The following is a 19,736-nucleotide window of genomic DNA, read 5'->3' as shown; positions in this document are numbered from 1 at the left end:
TTTGAGGACCTGGTGGGAGCAGCCCCCACTGGGATCCCTGTCCTGACTTAACAGTGCACAATGTGGAAGTAATCATGCATGAGAACTGTGAAGAAGGGTACAGACTGCCAGAAGGGCCTCCTGCTCTGTCTTTCTGTTCTTGCTGACATATTTAAATTCCAACAATCCTGTAGCTGTGGTATTAAGAGCCCTGCAACAGGCACTAAGTAAGGGTCAGCATATGTGATCCTTCTAAACTGCAGTCTCGCTCTCCAAACACCACCATCCCATGTTGGGGACCACCATCTGCTCAGTTTGAATGAAACCCTTGCTCTCTGAACTCCCACCATTCGCTGTCTGAAATTCAGGAATACGTGGATTAAATAACATGTGGCTCCCTCAGGAGCCAGACTTGCTGGCTGAAATTCTGATTGTTGTTGTTCAGTCACTAAGTCGTATCTGACTGCGACCCCATGGACTACAGCAGCACACCAGGCTTCCCAGTCCTTCACTCTCTCCCTGAGTTTGCTTAGACTCATGTCTGTTGAATTGGTGATGCCATCCAGACATCTCATCCTCTGAAATTCTGATATTTGAAGGCAATAATTGAGTAATCATTCAGATTTGGACAGGGAGGAGTGGGAGAAGCGATAAATGAATGGTGAGTGAAGGGCTGTGCTGGGTCAGGTAGGAACATGGACACCTTGGATTTTACGCCTCAGCAGCTGACAATGAGAGCACATGGGGCACAGGCAGTGCATGAAGCGGCAATCAGAAATCACGGCTGGGAGACGCTGGAACCATGGCTAATGTGCAGCCCATTTCTCATGCTCTGGAGACAGACTGAACTTTGATCTCGTTTGCGTCTGACTTTGCCAACGAAGATTAACTTTACAGAACTTGGTCCTTTTGAAGAGGCCACTTGGGGCGATAACAAAAAGGACTCAAGGCTTTCTGAGCCCTTCACCAGGTAGGGCTCTCTGGGTGACCCAAAAATTGTCCCATGAGTCTGCCCTCTTCCTGCCAGCTGCCCTCTGACCTTGAAGAATTCTGTCCCTGCCCAGACCAAAAGGACACTGGGAACCAGATGGCCCCAGACACAGCATTAACCACAGCCTCCTCCCAAGCCTGGTCCTTTGGGCGTGTGTATTCTAACTCTCTCATTTGAAGGTTGAAGTGACCTTGACTGGTTAAGAGAGTAACTGCAATGCAACTGTGTCTGAGTGAACAGGCCAGAGCCTATGGAACAGGAGTGTCTCTGCAGCAATTTCACTTCCAGAAACCCAGAGCTGTGTGCATGGGAGGTGTGCCGAGTGAGGTTAAGAAAAAAGCCAACAGTAGTGACAGCAACAGGCAGGTTGACAAACAGAGAAGATCTAGGTCCTTTGTAGCATTCTTTAGCCACTGGATCAAGCCTCACCTGAAGCCAGAATTTCCTCAACTTCTCACCTACCCAAGGTAATAAGTCTCCTTGGTTGTTAAAACCAATCAGGATGGGTTATTCTAACATTTGTAGGAGGAATGGGTACAATTTCTGTTCTTTCCTCGAGCATCTCTGGCTTTCTCCTGACCTGCCCCTTATCTGTTGGGCAACCAATAAATCTTTTCTGAAAAATGTATAAGGTAACTTACTCACGAGGAGACAATTTAAGGAAGAAGAGACAAAAAAAGAGAGAGAGAAGCAGTTGTCTTCAAAGTCTTTCTGACCAAGAGGGTAGAGTCAGTCATTTGAAAGCCTTTATTGAGTGCTTACTTTGTGCCCAGAAATATTCAATATGAGTAAAGTCACAGCTTCTCTGAAGCTAACATCTTAGGAAGGGGCAGAGGTGGGAGATAAGCAATAGGCAAATGAATCAATAAACAAAAATATGAGGGAGTGGGACTTCCCTGGTCTTCCAGTGGCTGAGACTCCGAGCTCCCAATGCAGGCGGCTTGGGTTCTATCCCTGATCAGGGAACTAGATTCTCCTTGCTGCAACGATGCAGTCAAATAAATAAAGGCATAAATTTTAAAAAATTTATGAGTAAGGGCTATGCAGAGAATCAAAAGAGGTTAGTGGAGTTTGGGTTCTGGTCAAATAGAGATGGGTATTTCAGCATATTCTTCCTACTGAATGTGACAGAAGTCCTAGACACAATGCATGGAACAGCTTTCTGAGGACTCTGAAAAATAAGTAGAAGTGGGAAGACTTGGGAAGGAAAACAGAACTCCAAATACTACCAAACTAGTGGTGAGTTTCTCAATTTTTTCCCCCTTCAGTATCTCCAGGCCTGGGCTCAGAGCAACATGAAGTCCAGAATGTGCGTGAGACACACACAAAACACATCTCCAAAAAAGTGCTCCATTTCTGGGCTGAGGACTAGGAAGAGAGCCTGTACTGGTCAGATGGGGGCTTCCCTGATGGCTCATGAGTGAAGAATCTGCTTGCAATGCAAGAGAGCCAGGTTTGATCCCTGAATCAGGAAGATCTCCTGGAGAAGGAAATGGTAACCCACTCCAGTATTCTTGCCTGGAGAATTCCATGGACAGAGAAGCCATGGGGTGACAAAGACTCAGACATGACTTAGCCACTAAACCACCACCACCACCACCACTGGTCAGAGTATAGGAAACCTCTGTTTATTTGTATTTTTTCACGTTCTCTCCTGCCCTGAGTCCTAGGCAATCTACTGGGCAGTGGCAGCCAGACAAGTGTCTAAACTTTGAGGAGGAGAGCCCTTCTCTCTGACCAAAGGGACTGCGGTCCTAACAGCATGGTGGCAAATCCCTCTTTCTCTCACTCTCGATTTCTCTCTGTATAAATATATCTTGTTGTTTTTTGGCCTGCATTGCAGGCAAATTCTTTACCAGCTGAGCAACCAGGGAAGCATAGCTGCCTCTAAACAACACACCAGAGGACTTCATAACTGAGCAGCACGGTCCCAGACTGATCCCAGGTCCAAGACTGGCACACTCACCAAACAGATCTGAAAAGCACTGCACAACTTTAAAAGATGAACTGACATTGTTCAGGAGATTTCATACCAGAGAAGGTAGGCAGGAACTTGCAGCCTGCATCTAATCAGGCCCGCTGGCTCTAAAACAAACAAAACAATATATTTAAAATTAGTTAATTTTTGGCTGCACTGGGTCTTCATCGATGCTCACGGGCTCTCTCTAGCTGAGGCGGGTGGGGGCCACGCTCCAGTTGCGTGCGAGAGCTCCTCATTGTAGTGTCTTTTCTCGTGGAGCGCAGGCTCAGAAGCTGTGGCTCATGAACTTAGCCACCCTGTGGCATGTGGGATCTTCCCATTCCAGGGATCGAATCCATGTCCCCTGCATTGGCAGGTGGACTCTTAAGCACTGGACCACCAGGGAAGTCCCAACATTTCCTACAGGATTTAAAGAAGACCCATAATCCCATAACATAATATTCAAATTTTCCAGGATACAATCCACAGTGACTTGATATTTGAAGACCTAGGAAGATCTCAATATCTTTCAAAGGGAAGAGACAAAAAGTAAGAGACAACAACTCTGAGATGACACAGTCTAATTGAGACATTGAAGTAGCTATTTACAACCGTGCTACAAGAAGTCAAAGCAAAACCCCTCAAAATGAATAGATGGATAGACAGTATCATTGGAGAAACATGTGATACAAAAAGAACCAAACTGAAGTTTTAGAAATAAAAAATAAAACCAAAATGAAAAAATTAATTGTGATGGGCTCAACAACAGAATGGAGATGATAAAAAAAAAATTCAGTAAATTTGTAGTTCAATAGATCAACATAAATCAATATAGATAGATCAATACAAATTGTCCAGTTGAACAAAAGAAAGGAAATAGATTGAAAAAATAAACAGATCTTTAAGTATCTGTGGGACAATTCCAAAAGGTCTAACATTCTCATCACCAGAGTCTTGGTAGAAGGACAGAAAGAGTGTGGTGCAGAAAAAAAAATTTTTTGAAGAAATAATGGCTGAAAACTTTTAAAATTTGGTGAAAGACTTAAGTTATGGATTAAAAAAGGTTAGTGAACACCAAAACAAGATAAACTCAGAGAAAGCCATGCCCAGCCATAACAGAATCAAAGCATAAAATGAAAGACAAAGGAAAAACAGTCTTGAAAGCAACCAAAGAAAAACAGTGCTTTTGATATAGGGAACAACAATTTGAAATACTGAGAATTTTGCATCAGAAACCAGAAGTCAGAAGGTAGTAGAACATTTTTTAAGTGCTGAAAGAAAACATAAAACTGACACCTCAGAATTCTATATTCTACAATAATACTGTTTGGAAACAAAGATGGAATAAAGGCATTTTCAGATGAAGGAAAACTAAGGGAATTTATTGTCAACAGACTTGCTCTGAAAGAAATGCTATTAATAAATAAAGTTCTTTGGGCAGAAAGGAAAAGATACCAGAGGAAAGTCTGGGACATCTGGAATGAAGGAACAGCAGCAGAAATGGTAAATATCTAGGTAAAGACATTAATTTTTTTCTCTTAAAACATATATGATGGTTGAAAGCAAAAATCATAACATTATCTGATGTGATTTTCAACATATGCATCTATAATACATATAATCCCAGTGAGTATGCCATACTTTGTTGCATACAATAAAACATTACTTGGCTAAATATAAAATGTTTGTGGGTGGTGGTTTAGTCGCTAAGTCATGTCTGACTCTTTGCAACCCCATGGACTGTAGCCTGCCAGGTTCCTCTGTCCATGGGATTCTCCAGGCAAGAATACTGGAGTGGGTTGCCATTTCCTTCTCCAGGGGATCTTCACGACCCCAGGATCTAACCTGTGTCTGCCACATTGGCAGGCAGATTCTTTACCATTGAGCCACCAGGAAAGCCCTATACAATATTTAAAATACGCCAATTTTTTTTACAACTTTGCACTGTCACATCTTCACTTCTTAACATACGAATTGTCTCAGAAGGTAGAAGCGGCTCAGGCTCTGTCAACCTCTCAGGAGCTCCGGCCTCAGGTATTAGCTTCACTTTGTAGACAAGAAATGAGCCGGAGAAAGATTCATATCCTTCTTGCCTTCTCTGAGCTGTTCCCATGAATGCCACATTGTCGGTGGCCAAATACAAGGTATCCTACAGCCCAAGACAGTGGCCAGGGGTGAGTTACAACGGTCAGGAGAGGTGGCAAGAGGTGGGAGTCCTAGGCAGCACCTGCATGCTGCATTCATCCTGCAGATGAGCTGGGGCTGGAAGGCGAGTGGGATCAGGGCCTCACTGCCTTCATTAGATCCCCACGGCCTGGAGGAGGGCACAGCCAGACTGGTTTGACGTTTGCTCCGTGAACACTTTGCCTCTCTTTGCAGTGCCTTTGCTGCAGGCTCATTTGTCCAATCTCCCCTGTTCCCTGGCTCCTTCCCAGCTCTCCCCCAACCCGGGGAGGTGGGGGGAGGCAGACCCTGGAAGGCACTGTCCTTGCTCAGGAACTGTCCTTTCATGGTGGACATCTCCTGACCCTAGCACACAGGGCGGTCCTCTCACATCCCCTCCCCTCCAGTGAGAAGGAACCCCCCACCCCGACCCTGAGCATCCCCATCAGACTCTGGGGAGCTAGGCCATTCTCCAGGGTGGCCGAGTCCAAGGCAGACAGGCAAAGGGCCCACATCTCCAGGCCCTGTCTTTAGCAGGAAAGGAGCCTCTTGGCCGCTGGGTCACGCCCTGGAGGCAGGCAGGAGGGCAGGAGACAGGAACTGGCCTGGCTCCAAGCCCGGCTCCCAGGCACTGGCTCAGTGGGGAGGGGGGCCAGGGCAGGGAGTGGAGGAGGGCTGTGGTGCCCACTGGGGTCGATTCATACCAAAGACGGAGGCCTCCATCTGTGGGTGAGAAAACTAGGGGAGAAGGACGGTGACAAGAGCGCGGGCAGAGCAGGAAGCGCCACATCACCACGGCCGGGCAGGAGCCGGACCGGCGTGGGGTCCTCACTGATGCAGGAGGGGCAAGCAGGGCAAGCTGTGACCTTGACTTGACTGGGCAGAGTCTGGGTCTCCTTGCTTGGAAAAGAAGGAAAGCAGCCACGAGTCAGGCTGTAGGGAGTACCAGAGGCGTCTGAAGTTTTCATGGTTCCTAGGAGGTCCTCAGGGCTTCCCTGGTGGCTCAGACAACAAAGAATCTGCCTGCTATGCGGGAGACCTGCTTCAATCACTGGATTGGGAAGATCTCCTGGAGAAGGGCATGGCAACCCACTCTAGTATACTTGCCTGGAAAATTCCATGGACAGAGAAGCCTGGCGGCCTAGAGTCTATGGGGTCGCAAAGAGTCAGACACGACTGAGCGACTGAGCACAGCAGAACACAGTAGGTCCTCAGTAAATGGTCCTTGCCGCAGTGGGCAGCGCAGCCTGTCCTGGGCACCAGGTGGAAGCGGCTGCTGCAGCTGGCCTCCCCTGGAATAGCATGCCTGGGATTCAGAACTTCCTTGGAGGAAGAAGTCTAGGAAGAGGCTCCTGCTCGCCTTCCTGAGCGGCTCTGCCCCAGCTGGTGGGAGGCCCGTCTGATGCACAAACCGCGTTGCACTGAGGAGTCTCTTGGCCGCAGCCAGTGGAAGGACCTGCTTGGCTGGAACTTTTTTTTTCCCTTCCAGGCGACGTCTGATGGGTGTGTCAGGCAGGAGGTGATATTTGAAGGGCTGCGGGCACGGGCTGCCAAGCCAGGGCGCCAGGCAGAGGGTGAGAGCATGGCCTCCAGGGACCCGCCCGCCACCAGCCATGCCCCTCCTGACGTGCCTGCCGGGGTCTCGCTGTTTCTCACCATCCCCTACGCCTTCATCTTGCCCGAGCTGGTGAGTGCGGCCATGAGGGCCACCTGCAGAAAGTGTGGCCAGGTGAGGGGCGGGAGGGAGCAAGGAGGGGCTGGCCTGGTGCTGGAAGCAGGTCCCTGGGGAAGGAACAGTGGGTCCAGAGCTGCCGTGGCCTCTCATCTCCCATGGAGCTCAGGGCCTGGTGTCCCCTAATCCCTCCCAGAGCGCCTCTGGGCTTCTGCAGAGTCAGTGGGTCTCCTCCTCCCAAAACGAAACCAGCTCGGGTACTGGGCAGGCCACCTGGTGACTGGAGGCCTGGAGGAATAGCTAAAGCGTCCTGGATCCTCAACAAGATGTTAGGAATGGACTTCTACTTTGTGGTTTCTTTCCTCCAACTACTTGCCTTCTGTACTTTTTTAAAGTTCAAAACAGGGGCCCTCTGTCTTTCCTTCTGAGAGAAACCCTTCCAGTATTTTCCTGATTGACACTGAACTTTGACTTGTGTGGACTCCCCAGGGGAGTTTGCTTATGACAACATGGGCCATAAAACCATGAGATGCCCTGGGTGCTCTCAACGACCTCTCACTGCCTTCCTTTCCGGGTCTCTATGGCCAAATTGGCCCCAACACCTGCTGAATTCAGAATGTTCATCAGAACTTGAGTCTGCTCTGAGCTGGCTGTCACCACGTCCTTTTCACTGATGGGGACACAAGCCTGGTGAATGATTTAGGGCAGAGGAGTTTATTTCAGTCTCTGAACACCTTCCGAAATATCTAGCTTGTGGGAGGTATTTTCTTTCTTTCTTTCTTTTTTTAAATTTATTTATTTTTAATTGAAGGATAATTGCTTTACAGTATTCTGTTGGTTTCTACCAAATATCAACATGAATCAGTCAGAAGTTTACCCATGTCCCCTCTCACTTGAACATCCTTCCCACCTCCCTGAGCATCCTACCCCTTAGGTTGTTACTGATTTGAGTTCCCATTGGCTATCTATTTTACATATGGTAATATATGTTTCCGTGTTTCTCTCTCCATACCTCTGTGGTGCTGCTCTGAATTGGCAGCACTGGCCTTAGGCAGGGAGGAAAAGACAAAGAGTGGTTCCAATGTCCAGCTGGACAGGAAGGTCTCATCCTGTCATCTGCCCGGAAGCCAGCCTGATTGAGCACCTTTTGACATAAACTGGCTAAAGGATGCCCATCGGTGGCAATAGGAAAGGGAAGCCAGGCGGGGTGGGTCCGGTGTTTGGGTGGCTCCAGCTGAAACCACAGCCAAGAATAGGTTTCTGCCAGGCCTGGGTGTACCAGGGAGGGTGTCCTACCAGACTAATGCATCTTTGTGCTCCCGAGAGTTCTCTGGACCGGCTGTGCCCCTCGCCGGGGTGGGGGTTGACTCCCACTTATTTGGAGCTCGTGCTCCGTCTCAGTCACACAGCCACTGGTGACAGGATCACTACCCTGCCGGGTTCCCCACCTGCTGGCGGAAGGCTCATGAGCGCTTCCACAATATAGTCAGTCGATTGCTGGGGGGTGGCCACTGTCCTGGGCTGGGTACAAGCAAGAAGAGGCCGTCCAACCTTGTCAAGTCAAAGAGGAGTCCCGGCCTATCACCTGGGAGGCAACTTTGCAGTTAGACCTAAAAGGACAGGCTGAATCTCCAGGTTGGGAGGCAGGAGGGGGCAAGGCCTAGACTCCAGGAGAGGCCAGCTGGCAGAAGGCTGAAGGGATGGGATTTCCAGAGTAAGGGATGCACCTGGCAGTGGTGAGCAGGGCCATCTGGTCAATCACCCCCAGGATACTGGGCTCCTGCAGGTGGAATTTCTGGGGAGAGAAAAGTGCATGATTGTGCTGGGCTCTAGGGCTTTAGGTATCTTAGGGGGTGGGGTACTGTCACTGATTGCATTTCATTCATTTATTTTTCTTTTGAAATAATTTTAGATTTATAACAATAATAGTAAGAGTGCTCCCATGTACTCTCTACTTAGCTTCCCTTCAGGGCCACATCTTACACAGTACAACTATCAAAATCAGGGAATTAGCATCAGTTGTTCAGATTGTCCTGAACTCCCCACAAATGTCTTCTTCCTGATCCAGGATCCAGCTCAGAATTCCAAGTGGCATTTGGTGGTCATAATTCCTTCATCTACTCTTTTATTTTTATTAAGTAGATTTAATTTTAACTTGATTTTCTGGTTATATTTTATTTATTTTTAAAAAACTTTTTATTTTGTATTGGGGTATAGCCATATACAAGCTATAAGGGACTCAGCCATACATATACATGTATCCATTCTCCCCCAAGCCCCTTTCCCATCCAGGCTGCCATATAACACTGAGCAGAGTTGCATGGGCTATACAATAGGTCCTTGTGGTTATCCTTTTTAAATATAGCCATGTGTACATGACCATTTCAATACTTCTTTTTTTAAGATTTTTTTTTGATGTGGACCATTGTTAAAGTCTTTATTGAATTTGTTACAACATTGCTTCTGTTTTATGTTTTGGCTTTCTGGCCACGAGTCATGTGGAATCAATCTCAGCTCCTGGGATTGAACCTGCACCCCCTGCATTGGAAGGTGAAGTCTTAAGCACTGAACCACCAGGGAAATCCCTCATCTACTTTAATCTGGGCCAATTCCTCCAGGGGATCTTCCCAACTCAGGGATTGAACCCATGTCTCCCACATTGTCAGTGGATACTTTACCATCTAAGCTACCAGGGAAGTCCAAGAATACTGGAGTGGATACCCTTCTCCAGGGGATCTTCCCGAACCAGGGTCTCCTGCACTGCAGGCAGATTCTTTACCAGCTGAGCTACCAGGGAAGCCCATTTATACACATATGTGTGTGTTTAATGAATTTATTCTGTACATGCTCTTTTGCATCTGCTTGCATCTGCTTGCTCCTTAAATGCCGGAGAAGGCAATGGCACCCCACTCCAGTACTCTTGGCTGGAAAATCCCATGGACGGAGGAGCCTGGTAGGCTGCAGTCCATGGGGTCGCGAAGAGTCTGATACAACTGAGCGACTTCACTTTCACTTTTCACTTTCATGCATTGGAGAAGGAAATGGCAACCCACTCCAGTGTTCTTGCCTGGAGAATCCCAGGGACGACGGAGCCTGGTGGGCTGCCGTCTATGGGGTCACACAGGATCAGACACGACTGAAGCGACTTAGCTGCAGCAGCAGCAGCTCCTTAAATGAGTGTTCCTAGCATGGAATATAAGGCCAAGCATGCATCATATCTGGGGTGCGGATAGAGAGGTAAACAGGAGTGGAGGAGAGAATTCCAGTTGGTGATTGATTCTGTTTTTTGTTTTGTTTTGGTCATGCCACGCAGCTCGCAGGATCTTAGTTCCCCGACCAGGGATCGAACCTGAGCCCCCCTGTAGTGGAAGCTTGGAATCTTAACCACTGGATGGTCAGGGAAGTCCCTGGTGGTTGATTCTGATCACCATGAGCACATATGCTGGGCTAGAGAGGAGAGAGCAGGGCCAGCCTAGCAGAAGTCCCTTTGTCCTGGGCCTCCTGAGTATGCTGGCCGCTTCTACCCACAGAGCTAACCACAGAGCCCCAGGCCTTGGGGTCCCAGATTCTCAGTCTGCGGACCTAAGGCATCACAGACAGGCATGTGCTTTTCTAAGGCAGAGAGCCGATTTTTCCAGAGAGTGGGTTCTAAAACTGGGAGCTCAGGACAGCAGAAAGGGGCAGAGAAGGCAAAATCTGTAACCCGGATTCACAGGTGGTCCATAACGGGGTGGCCAGTGTGTACACTTGTGGCGTACTTCCATCCAGCCACTGTACCCCAAGACAGTGAGGCTCTTCCCATGGAGGGAGGGACCAAAAACTCTAGGAGTGCAGAATTCAACAAGGGCTCCCTTGAGTCCTCACACCACCTCTGTTGCCAAGAATCTCTGGCTCTTTTGTATCAGTGATGATGACAGACTAGGACAGCGTGGACGCCAGGGGTCTGCATGTGCTAGCTCTGCTCCCCGAAGACTGCTCTTACAGATCTTTGCCTAAATAACTTTGAGAGTCTTTCACACTAAAATGCACATTTTAAAACTTTTGTCATGATTATAGATTAATAGGCAGATGCAAAGACATTTCAGAGAGGTCTCCCACACCCTTCCCCATGGCTCCCCCCAGTAGTCACAGCTTTCATAATAACTCTCTACTATAGAATACAATATCGACCAGGTAACTGATGTTCATAAGCTATGTCTATATTCCATGCCATTTTCTCACATGTGTAGATTCATGTAACCACTACCATTAAGACATAGAACCATCCCATCACCATGAAGACCTCCCTCCTGCTTCTGTTTTAAATTTTGTTGGCCACGCTGGGTGGCATGCAGGATCTTAGTTCCCTGCCCAGGGATGGAACCTGTGCCCCGTGAAGTGGAAGCATGGAGTCTTAACCACTGGACCAACAAGGAAACCCTTGCTTCCATTTTATGGTCACCCTACCTTGTCCTCTCTTACCACCCTTCCTCACCCTTGGAAACCACTAATTCCATCTTTGTAATTTTCTTATCTCAAGAAAGTCACAGAAATGAATAGAATCATACAGTACCTGGTCTTTAACAATTAGCTTCTTCCACTCACCATAATGTCTGCATGAATGCTTCAGTTGCCCAGTTGTGTCCAACTCTTTGTGACCCCATGGACTGTAGCCCACCAGGCTCCTCTGTCCATGGGATTTTCCAGGCAAGAATATTGGAGTAGGTTGCCATTTCCTCCTCCAGGGCATTTTCCTGAGCCAGGGATCGAATCCAAGTCCCGTGCATCTCCTGCATCAGTAGGTGGATTCTTTACCACCATGCCACTTGGGAAGCCCGATAATGCCTTTGAGGTCCATCCAAATCATGTGCTCTTCAGTAGTGTGTCCCTTTTCATTGTTGTGTAATAGTCCACAGTGTGTATTTACCACAGTTTGTTTTACTACTGACGTAGTGAGAAACATTTTGGTATTTTGCAATTTTTAGCTATTCTGATAAAGCTGCTATGAGCGTTCACATATAGGCTTTTGGGTGGATGTAATTTTCACTTTTCTGGGTAAATGCCAGAATGAGTATGATTTCTGTAAGTGTCTGCTTCATTTTTTATTAAGAAATGGACAATCTGTTTTCCAGAGTGGCTGGACCATTTTACATTTCCACGGGCAATAGATGAGCCTTTAGAGAGTTTAATGTTTAAGTTTGCATTTTGTTTGGTTTACAGTTGAATTCAGATTTCTCATCTGAAAACAGTATTAATTTCAAAACCTAAGTTCCAAGCTTGAGGAGGCTTTGAATCAGTGCATTTTAAGGTGAGAGCAGATGTTGTTTATTTCCTCTCTCCATCTCTCTGTGAGTGTGGGAGTCTGCTGGTGCCAGCGCTGGGTGGGCAGGGGACCAGGTGACTCACATTCTTGCTGCCTGGCTCTTAAGAGCAAACGTGCGGGTGTCCGCCCTGGGGCAGGGATCACGTGACCCCCTGAGTCCCTGTCTGCTCTAAGCTGGCTCATCAGCTTTTTTTTAACAAGATGAAAGGGTGAACATAGAACTAACCCCAGCAACTACAACTGAGGGAGAGTTTTATGAATAAGAGTCCAAGGAAGTCTTTCAACCTTTTCACTAGTTCACTTATTAATTAGATACTTGACTAATTATAAAGAAACAGCTGAGAAGGTTTCTAGAGAGTCGACTGATTAAAAGGAAAGATGATTTGAACACTCTGTTCGGTGTTCAATGTTTCCAGCTTTTTAACTTGCCTGCACAATGATCAGAAGGAAATATTCTGACACCCCCCCCACCCCCTCTCCCAACCCACACCCCCCTCACCCGCTCCCCCAGAAGCTCATTCTGGAACCTTCCAGCTGGGAAGCTCACCTTGATGTCTTATCCACATCCCCAGTTTCACCTTCAGTTCGGCTGGTTTCTTTTTCTACTCTGTCTATATGTAAATGGGCTTCCCTGATGGCTCAGTCAGTGGTCGAGAATCCGCCTGGGATGCAGGAGATGCGGTTGGATCCCTGGGTTGGGAAGAACCCCTGGAGGAGGAAATGGCAACCCGCTCCAGTATTCTTGCCTGGAGAATCCCCATGGACGGAGGACCTGGAGGGCTGCAGTTCGTGGGGTCACAAGGAGCTGGACACGACAGAGCACACACGTAAGGCAAGGCTGTATGTAAAAGCCTGTTTGAGAACTTACTGAACCCTGGAGCCATCTGTCAACTGCGTGGGGCTGAGAAAGGGAAGTAGGGCTCATCTCAGGCCTGGCTTGGGGCAAGCAGGTTCCTTCCTCTTTGTTATAACACTTCTTTAAAAGCTGAGTTTTCCCAAAGGAAAAATCCTTTCTCTTGTTTCCTTCTGCTCCGCTTTCAATTCTCTATGCTTCTTGGGAGCAGCAAAAGTAAACTCAGTTTGCCCCAGCTTTTCTTCATCTTCGGGGCATCTGTCCTTCCCTTCATTCCATACCTGGTCCCCGGCCTCGCCCCCTCTGACCTCGCCCAGCCCCTGCAGGACCGGGCCTGCAGGATCAATGGCCTCCATGGCCAGGGTACCACTGAGACCCAATGAAATGATGCCCATGGAGGCCCTGGGAAGCTTCAATAGGAAGAGAGAACAGGGAAGAAAAAGTGTGAGGCTGGGGGAGAGCAAGGCTGCTGAGAAGAGAGGGGGAGGAGGGGAGCAGGAGTAGAGAGGGGCCATGTAAGAAGGAACCAGATTCCAACCTCCCTGGTGGCCTGGACCCACTTTGGCTTCCTGGCCCCAGGCCCAGCCCTTACCCTCAGAGGCCCCTGACGTGTCCAGGTTCAGCTGCACAGAGTCAGCTGAGAGGGATAAGCCTGGCTCTGTTGCCTAGTGGCTGTGAGACCCTGGGCAGGGGACTTAACCACTCTGAGCCTCAACGAAGGGGCAACATCAGCAAAGACCTCCTGAGACAACTGTGGGCTTGCAGTAAGGACTCTCCTGGAAGCATCAGTGCAAGACGGCCGCTCCAGAAACGTGAGACCACAACGTGTTATTGTTGGCGGCTGTCTAAGCCTCTTACTACAGCACGTGGGTCTTCAGACTTCTCTGGTGGCCCAGGGGCTAAGACTCCTCATTCCCAGTGCAGGGGGCCCAGGTTCAATCTCCAGTCAGGGAACTAGATCCCACATACTACAGCTAAGTTTGTATGCCACAACTAAAGACCTGGCACAGTTAAATACATAAATACAATTTTTTATAAAGTGTGAGTCTCTCATGAAAGAATTTCAGTTGCAAACCAAGAAATATTTACTGAGGTGTTACTGTTGTTCTAAACCCATGCTTTGCTCTCAGGGGTTACAAGAATAAAAAGACAGTAATAAAAGGGATATGGTAACTCATGGATCCTGTCTTAAAGGGGCGATGCATGAACATTAAAGAGCACCCCGAGACAGGGAAAAATTAAGGGTGCACGGCCTCACTTGTTAAAGGCTCCTGGAGTTTAGAGACATTGTCAGGACAAGCTTGCTCAGGGTGAGAATTTGGTATTCTTTCCAGGGTTTGGATTAAGGGATTAGATATTCGCTTGTGCAGACCAGGGCTTCCCAGGACTCAGAGGAGTGTGTACACTCAGACTGTAAGGAAATGTATACAAATGTGTACACTCAGACTGTAAGGAAAGAGGAAGACAATCCCATGTATTAAATCCCATGTATTCAGTCAACAAATATTTATTAAGCCCCTATCCCATGGCAACCACAGGACTGTAAAGAAGCAGAAGACAGACATGGCCCCCGCCTTGGGGAGTTTGATGCCTGATGGGGGCAGATGGAGACTAGGTGGGAAGGACAGTAAGTGGTGCCTGTCATGTTTGGGAGAGAATGGGATGCCCAGGAAGTTCTGCCCACAGGTAGGATGCAGTATAGGGGACTGTTTGCACCATTGCTGCAAGGCTGAAAGGGCAGAGAGAAGAAGCTGAAGCCCCAGACGTTGATGAGTACACAAAGCCACTACCATGCATCCAGGAGTCACGTGAGAGGGGGCCCCGCCCAGCGGGCTGTGGGCTTCGTGGGGAGGGGGTGCGGTGAGGCCAGTGGTCTCCCCAGAGGAGAGGCACAGGGACCTTAAGGTTGGAGAAAACCCCAAGGAGTGAGGGTGACAGGAACCCCCTCAAGTCCTCCCAGTGCCAGAACCTCGCAAGGATCCAGGTTCCAGACTTGCCTGATGGTCAGTGGCTGACTCCATGCTCCCAACGCAGGCGGCCCAGGTTTGATCCCTGGTCAGGGAGTTAGATCCCAAATGCCGCAACTAAGGACCTAGTCAAATTGTGTGCATGCATGCTCAGTCGTGACCGACTCTTCGTGGCCCCATGGGCTGCAAGTTGCCAGGCTCCTCTGTCCATGGGATTTCCTAGGGAACAGTACTGGTGCAGGTTGCCATTTCCTACTCTAGGGGATCTGCCTGACTCAGGGACAAACCAGCCTCTCTTTCATCTCCTGCATTGGCCGGCAGATTCTTTATCACTGTGCCACCTGGGAAGCCCCTAACTATGACCTGGGGCAGCCAAATAAATAAACAAATATTAAAAAAATAAATAAACTGAAAAAGAATCCAGCTTTGAAGGGAGCTGGGAGCCGTGGCTGGCAGATTCCAGCCTGCTTGGTAGAGCAGACCACAGCAGGACAAGTTTGAGCTGAGGGACCCTCAGAAGTAACAGCCCACATGGTCAGTTCTGCATACTCCCTTCCACCCATGTCTGGACTTCAGGCCATTCTTCCTCCAAGAATTCGGCTGAACCACATGCAACCTTCCCTGAGCTGCTGGCTTCTCTCAGTTCGGACAAGACAGGCCGCCAAGCCTGCTGCTGCAGGGTCAGTCCCCAGGAGAATTCCTCTTACAGCAGGTGCCCTGAAGGAAACAGCCGGGTGCCCTGGCACACTGTGTCCCCCTGGACAATGGAGGCCCAGATAAGAAGTCTCACCCATAAGCAGACCCCACCTGCAGCCAGCGCCCTACCGGGGGTGCTCTGCCTGGAGAACTTTCCCTGGGGTGAGGAGAGGTTTCTAGAGTGTTGTCCAGACTGGCAGTGGCAGGAAGTAGAGCAGAGTGGGGCAGGATGGAGGAGCCCCACGCGGGTTCCCTGGCCTTGACTACTCTCACCAGCCCTTCCCTGCTTCCTCCCTGCCATGCAGCCGGCCTGCCCTCAGCTGCTGCTACCTAGTCAGATGTTCTCTGTCTCTGCCCAGCTCTGCTGTAGCAGACCACAGGCCCGCGGTTCCTTCACTCGTGCCGCAGGCTGGACACAGAGTGCAGCTCAGGGTGGGGTCTCCATGGACTTCCCACCCAGAGGGGCCAGATAACACAGGTTTGGGGCTCCAGAGTCCTCTGATCTATTTCAAAGACGTGGCACACACACCCTCCCCCCAGCCCCTTCCCTTGGAGGGATTCTCTGCCCCTACTTGCCCATCTGACTCGCTCTCACTGCCCACATGATGCTGGGTGGGAGGAGTGATGTGTTTGTTTGAACATCCTCCTCTCTCTCTCTTTTTAATTTATTTGGCTGCACTGGGTCTTAGTTGCGGCACATAGTATCTTCAATCTCCTGGCTGCAGGTTCTTAGTTGCACCATGTTGCATCTAGTTCCCTGACCGGGAGCAAACCCAGGTCCCCTGCATTGGAAGCTCAGAGTCTTAGCCACTGGACCACCAAGGAATTCCCTGAACACTGTCCTCTTTGGCTAGTCCTTCCTATGTGTGAGGGTATGGGTGAGGATAAAACAGATGGGTGTTTGTTCCCATTTGGTCCCAGCTCCTGGCAGAAATGGGCTTCCCAGGTGGATCAGTGGCAAAGAATCTGTCTGACAAGCAGGAGACTCATGTTCCACCCTTGGGTCTGGAAGATCCCCTGGAGAAGGAAATAGCAGCCCACTCCAGTATTCTTGCCTGGGAAAGCCCATTGACAGAGGAGCCTGGCGGGCTACAGTCCATGGGGTCGCAAGAATCAGACACGACTTAGAAACTAAACAACAACTTGGCAGAAATGCCCGTCCGTGTCTGGACCAGTGGCAGCCACCTGGGTGGGAATCAGGCCCACAAAGGCGAGCCTGAGCTGCCAGCAGGCTACCTCCTGCCTCCTGCTCAAGTCAACAGCACATGCTGGGCACCTGTGCGTCGTGCCAGGCTCCCTGCACCACACGAGGACTCAGAGACCACAGGGCAGAGTCCTCCATCCAGGAGCTAGGGAGGAGTAAACAAGAGCAGCTTCCTGGAGGAGGTGACATTGGTCCAGTACCTGTTTTCGAGGATCCAGTCTTAGACTAGCAGGGAAGGAGAAAGCTGGGCAGGAGTCCCCAGGGGCTAGACTGAATGGTGACGTCCTTGGGTCCTCAGTGCCCGACTAAGGGCAGGAACACGGCCACTGATCACAAGATGTCTGCGCTTCATGGGGAAGGAGGAGGTGGGGACCTCCCCTGAGCCCAGGGGCTCATCGGGGGACTTCCTGGGGACAACGTGAAGGGTCACAAGGTCAGTAAGCACAGTGGAGCCAAGAAGGGAGGTGGTGGGGCTGGGGAATGGGGAAGTCTTGTCTACCAGGCCGCTGTGGGGAGCTGTATGCATTTATACTGCTTCTTTACATCTTTCCTGTACTTTCTAACTGTTCTAAGGTACACAAGCTTTTTTTTTAAAGTGGGGGAGAATGTGTTCCCGAAAATACTTAGTTGTTTTTTTGTTTTGTTTTTTTTGAGACTGGAAGGAAAAGCCCTTTAGACTTTGGAGGAATAAGAATGTTTTTATTATCCTAGTTTATGTTACATTGTAAATCTGTGCTGTTGAGTCAATGAGAAGTTGGGTCAGTGGGAAGGGGGGGCTGGGAGGTCTGAACAGGTGGGTGCGGTCCTAGGGGAGGAAGCGATAGAGGGAGGGGAGGAAAGCAGAGGAGGCCTGGCCGCTGACTCACCAGCCCCTCCCGACGGCATCCTGCCCCTCCTGGGCTCACACCCCAGGGCAGGCACTGATTTCCCTGGCGCAGGGCCTGCCCAGGCCTAGGAGCCCATGAGGGTACCAGGAGCTCCTAATATGGCTTATTCTGCAGGAGGCGGGTGGACGGAGCTGTGGCCTGCACCATTGTTTCTGGAGTGGACCGGATAAGACCGGGGTCCTCGTGGGAGTTCAAGGGGCCTGGGCAGGCAATTTCCTGTTACCCTTAAAGCCACAGAGAGAAAATTCTCACTCCAAGAGTCAGGACGTAGTGACTGGTCTTTGGAAGGGTCCTAGGTTGAATTATGGCGCCTAGAGCTCCCACCTAAAGCCAGTGGTTTGGGAGTCCTGGATTGCAGCCCAGGCCTGCCACATGCCCCCTGCTCATGGGTACTTGTGGGAAGTCGCTTGATCTCTCAGAATGGGTTTCCTCCCCCATCAGAGGAGGTGACGTGCCAGCCCAAAGAGCTTTACAGGCTGCAGAGATGGGCGCTGGGGTTCCTGCGCCACCACAGGGAGGGCCGCCGCCAGGTGAGGACTTCCCAGGGGTGCCTGCCCCCACCCCCAGGGAGGGCCTGAAAGAGGCTGGGCTCTACCCTCCAGCTGTGGAGGCCCCGGTGCCTTTATGCCAAGTTCCATCACTGCAGGCGGAGGACATTCCAGGAATTCCTCCGAGTGTCTGACAGCCCCTTATCCCTTCTCGCTTCCTCTCAGAGGCTCATGCTTCCCACACAGACCTCAGCGTGATCCCCCCGGGGCCAGGGTTGGGGCTCCTGCTGCCGTAGCCACCACAGCTGTGAGCTGACGCCAGGGAGGGTAGGGGGGGCTGTGGGGGCAGGGGGCATACACCAGCCTGGACTGAGGCTCTCGGACAGAAAGAGGTAGACTGGAGCTAGGGGTCCACTCCTGGCCGTGATGCACGGAAAAAATGTTTCCGTGGCAACTTTGTCTGTGTGTGTGTGTCTGTGTATGACTAATTAAAACAAAAGATTCAGGAAACAGTATTTCCCTTTCCTATGAACAATGCACTGTATTTTCTTCACTAGTCTACTTACCTGTTTTTTTCAACACAAACTACTTTTGATTGAAGTAAAGTTGATTTACTATGTAGTATTAGTCTCAGATGTAGAGCAAAGTGATTCATATATATTCTTTCAGATTCTTTTTCATTATGTTTTTTTTTAGATAGATTTATTCATTTATTTTTGGCTGAGCTGGGTCCTCGGCGCTGCTGGTGAGCTTTCTCTGGTTGCAGCGAGCAGTGGCTCCTCTGGTTGTAGGGCACAGGCTCTTAGCGAGAGGGCTTCAGTAGCTGTGGGGCACTGGCTTAGCCACTCAACATGTGGGATCTTCCCGGACAAGGGATTAAATCCATGTCCTCTGTATCGCAAGGTGAATTAGTAGCCACTAGACCCCCAGGGAAGTCCCCCTGCATCATAGGTTTTCACAAGATATTGAATATAGTTTTTCCCTGTGCTATACAGTAGGTCCTTGTTGTTTATCTATTTCATCTATAGTGGTGTGTATCTGTTAATCCCAAACTCCAGATGTATCCCTCCCAACCCCTTTCTCCTTTGGCAACCATGAGTTTGCTTTCTATGTCTGGGAGTCTGTTTCTGTTTTGTAATACATTCATTTGTATCTTTATAAGATTCTACGTGTAGGTGATATCATAGTTGTCTTTGTCTGACTTTCTTCACTTAGCATGACCATCTCTAGGTCCACTCATGTTGCTGCTGGTCTGTTTAACTTTTTCTTTAATGGTTGTTTGTTCATTTATTTGGCTGCTCCGGGTCTCGGTTGTGGCCTGTGGGGTCTTCTGTCTTCATTATGGCATGCAGGATATTTACCTCCCTGACCAGGAGTCAAACCCGGGCCCCCTGCCACTGGACCACCAGGGAAGTCCCTACTTAACCTTTTAATGCTGGTAGTGAGCAGGTGGATTTCATCACCCACTGACAGATCTCAGCCACCGTTTGTAAGGCTGGGCACTGGAGGCACTGCATAGGAACAGGAGACTGCTGGGTGCTGGCCGAGTTTGGCCTGGGGATTCCGGGAAGCCA

At 49.6% G+C, this 19,736-nt stretch overlaps 1 protein-coding gene across 5 annotated transcripts in view; it reads left to right on the top strand.

The window, feature by feature from the left end:
- Positions 1 to 6,642: 6,642 nt before the first annotated feature.
- The window catches only part of MALL (mal, T cell differentiation protein like), a 32,387-nt gene continuing 19,293 nt past the window's right edge, over positions 6,643 to 19,736 (top strand). For all 5 annotated transcript variants that reach the window (XR_014051953.1, XR_014051954.1, XM_081484814.1 and 2 more), the window contains exon 1: positions 6,643 to 6,780. Coding sequence is in view for 3 of the 5 variants with exons in the window: in XM_081484814.1 (XP_081340940.1) it covers positions 6,676 to 6,780 (105 nt within the window). In the remaining 2 variants the exon portion in view is untranslated. The remainder of the gene's footprint in view (positions 6,781 to 19,736) is intronic.

The sequence above is a fragment of the Giraffa tippelskirchi genome, chromosome 4 (genome assembly GCF_054371585.1).
Source record: "Giraffa tippelskirchi isolate mGirTip1 chromosome 4, T2T-mGirTip1v1.2.pri, whole genome shotgun sequence".
NCBI lineage: Eukaryota > Metazoa > Chordata > Mammalia > Artiodactyla > Giraffidae > Giraffa > Giraffa tippelskirchi.
Note: the sequence above shows the minus strand (reverse complement) of the source record. Positions and strands in the feature narration are given on the sequence as shown.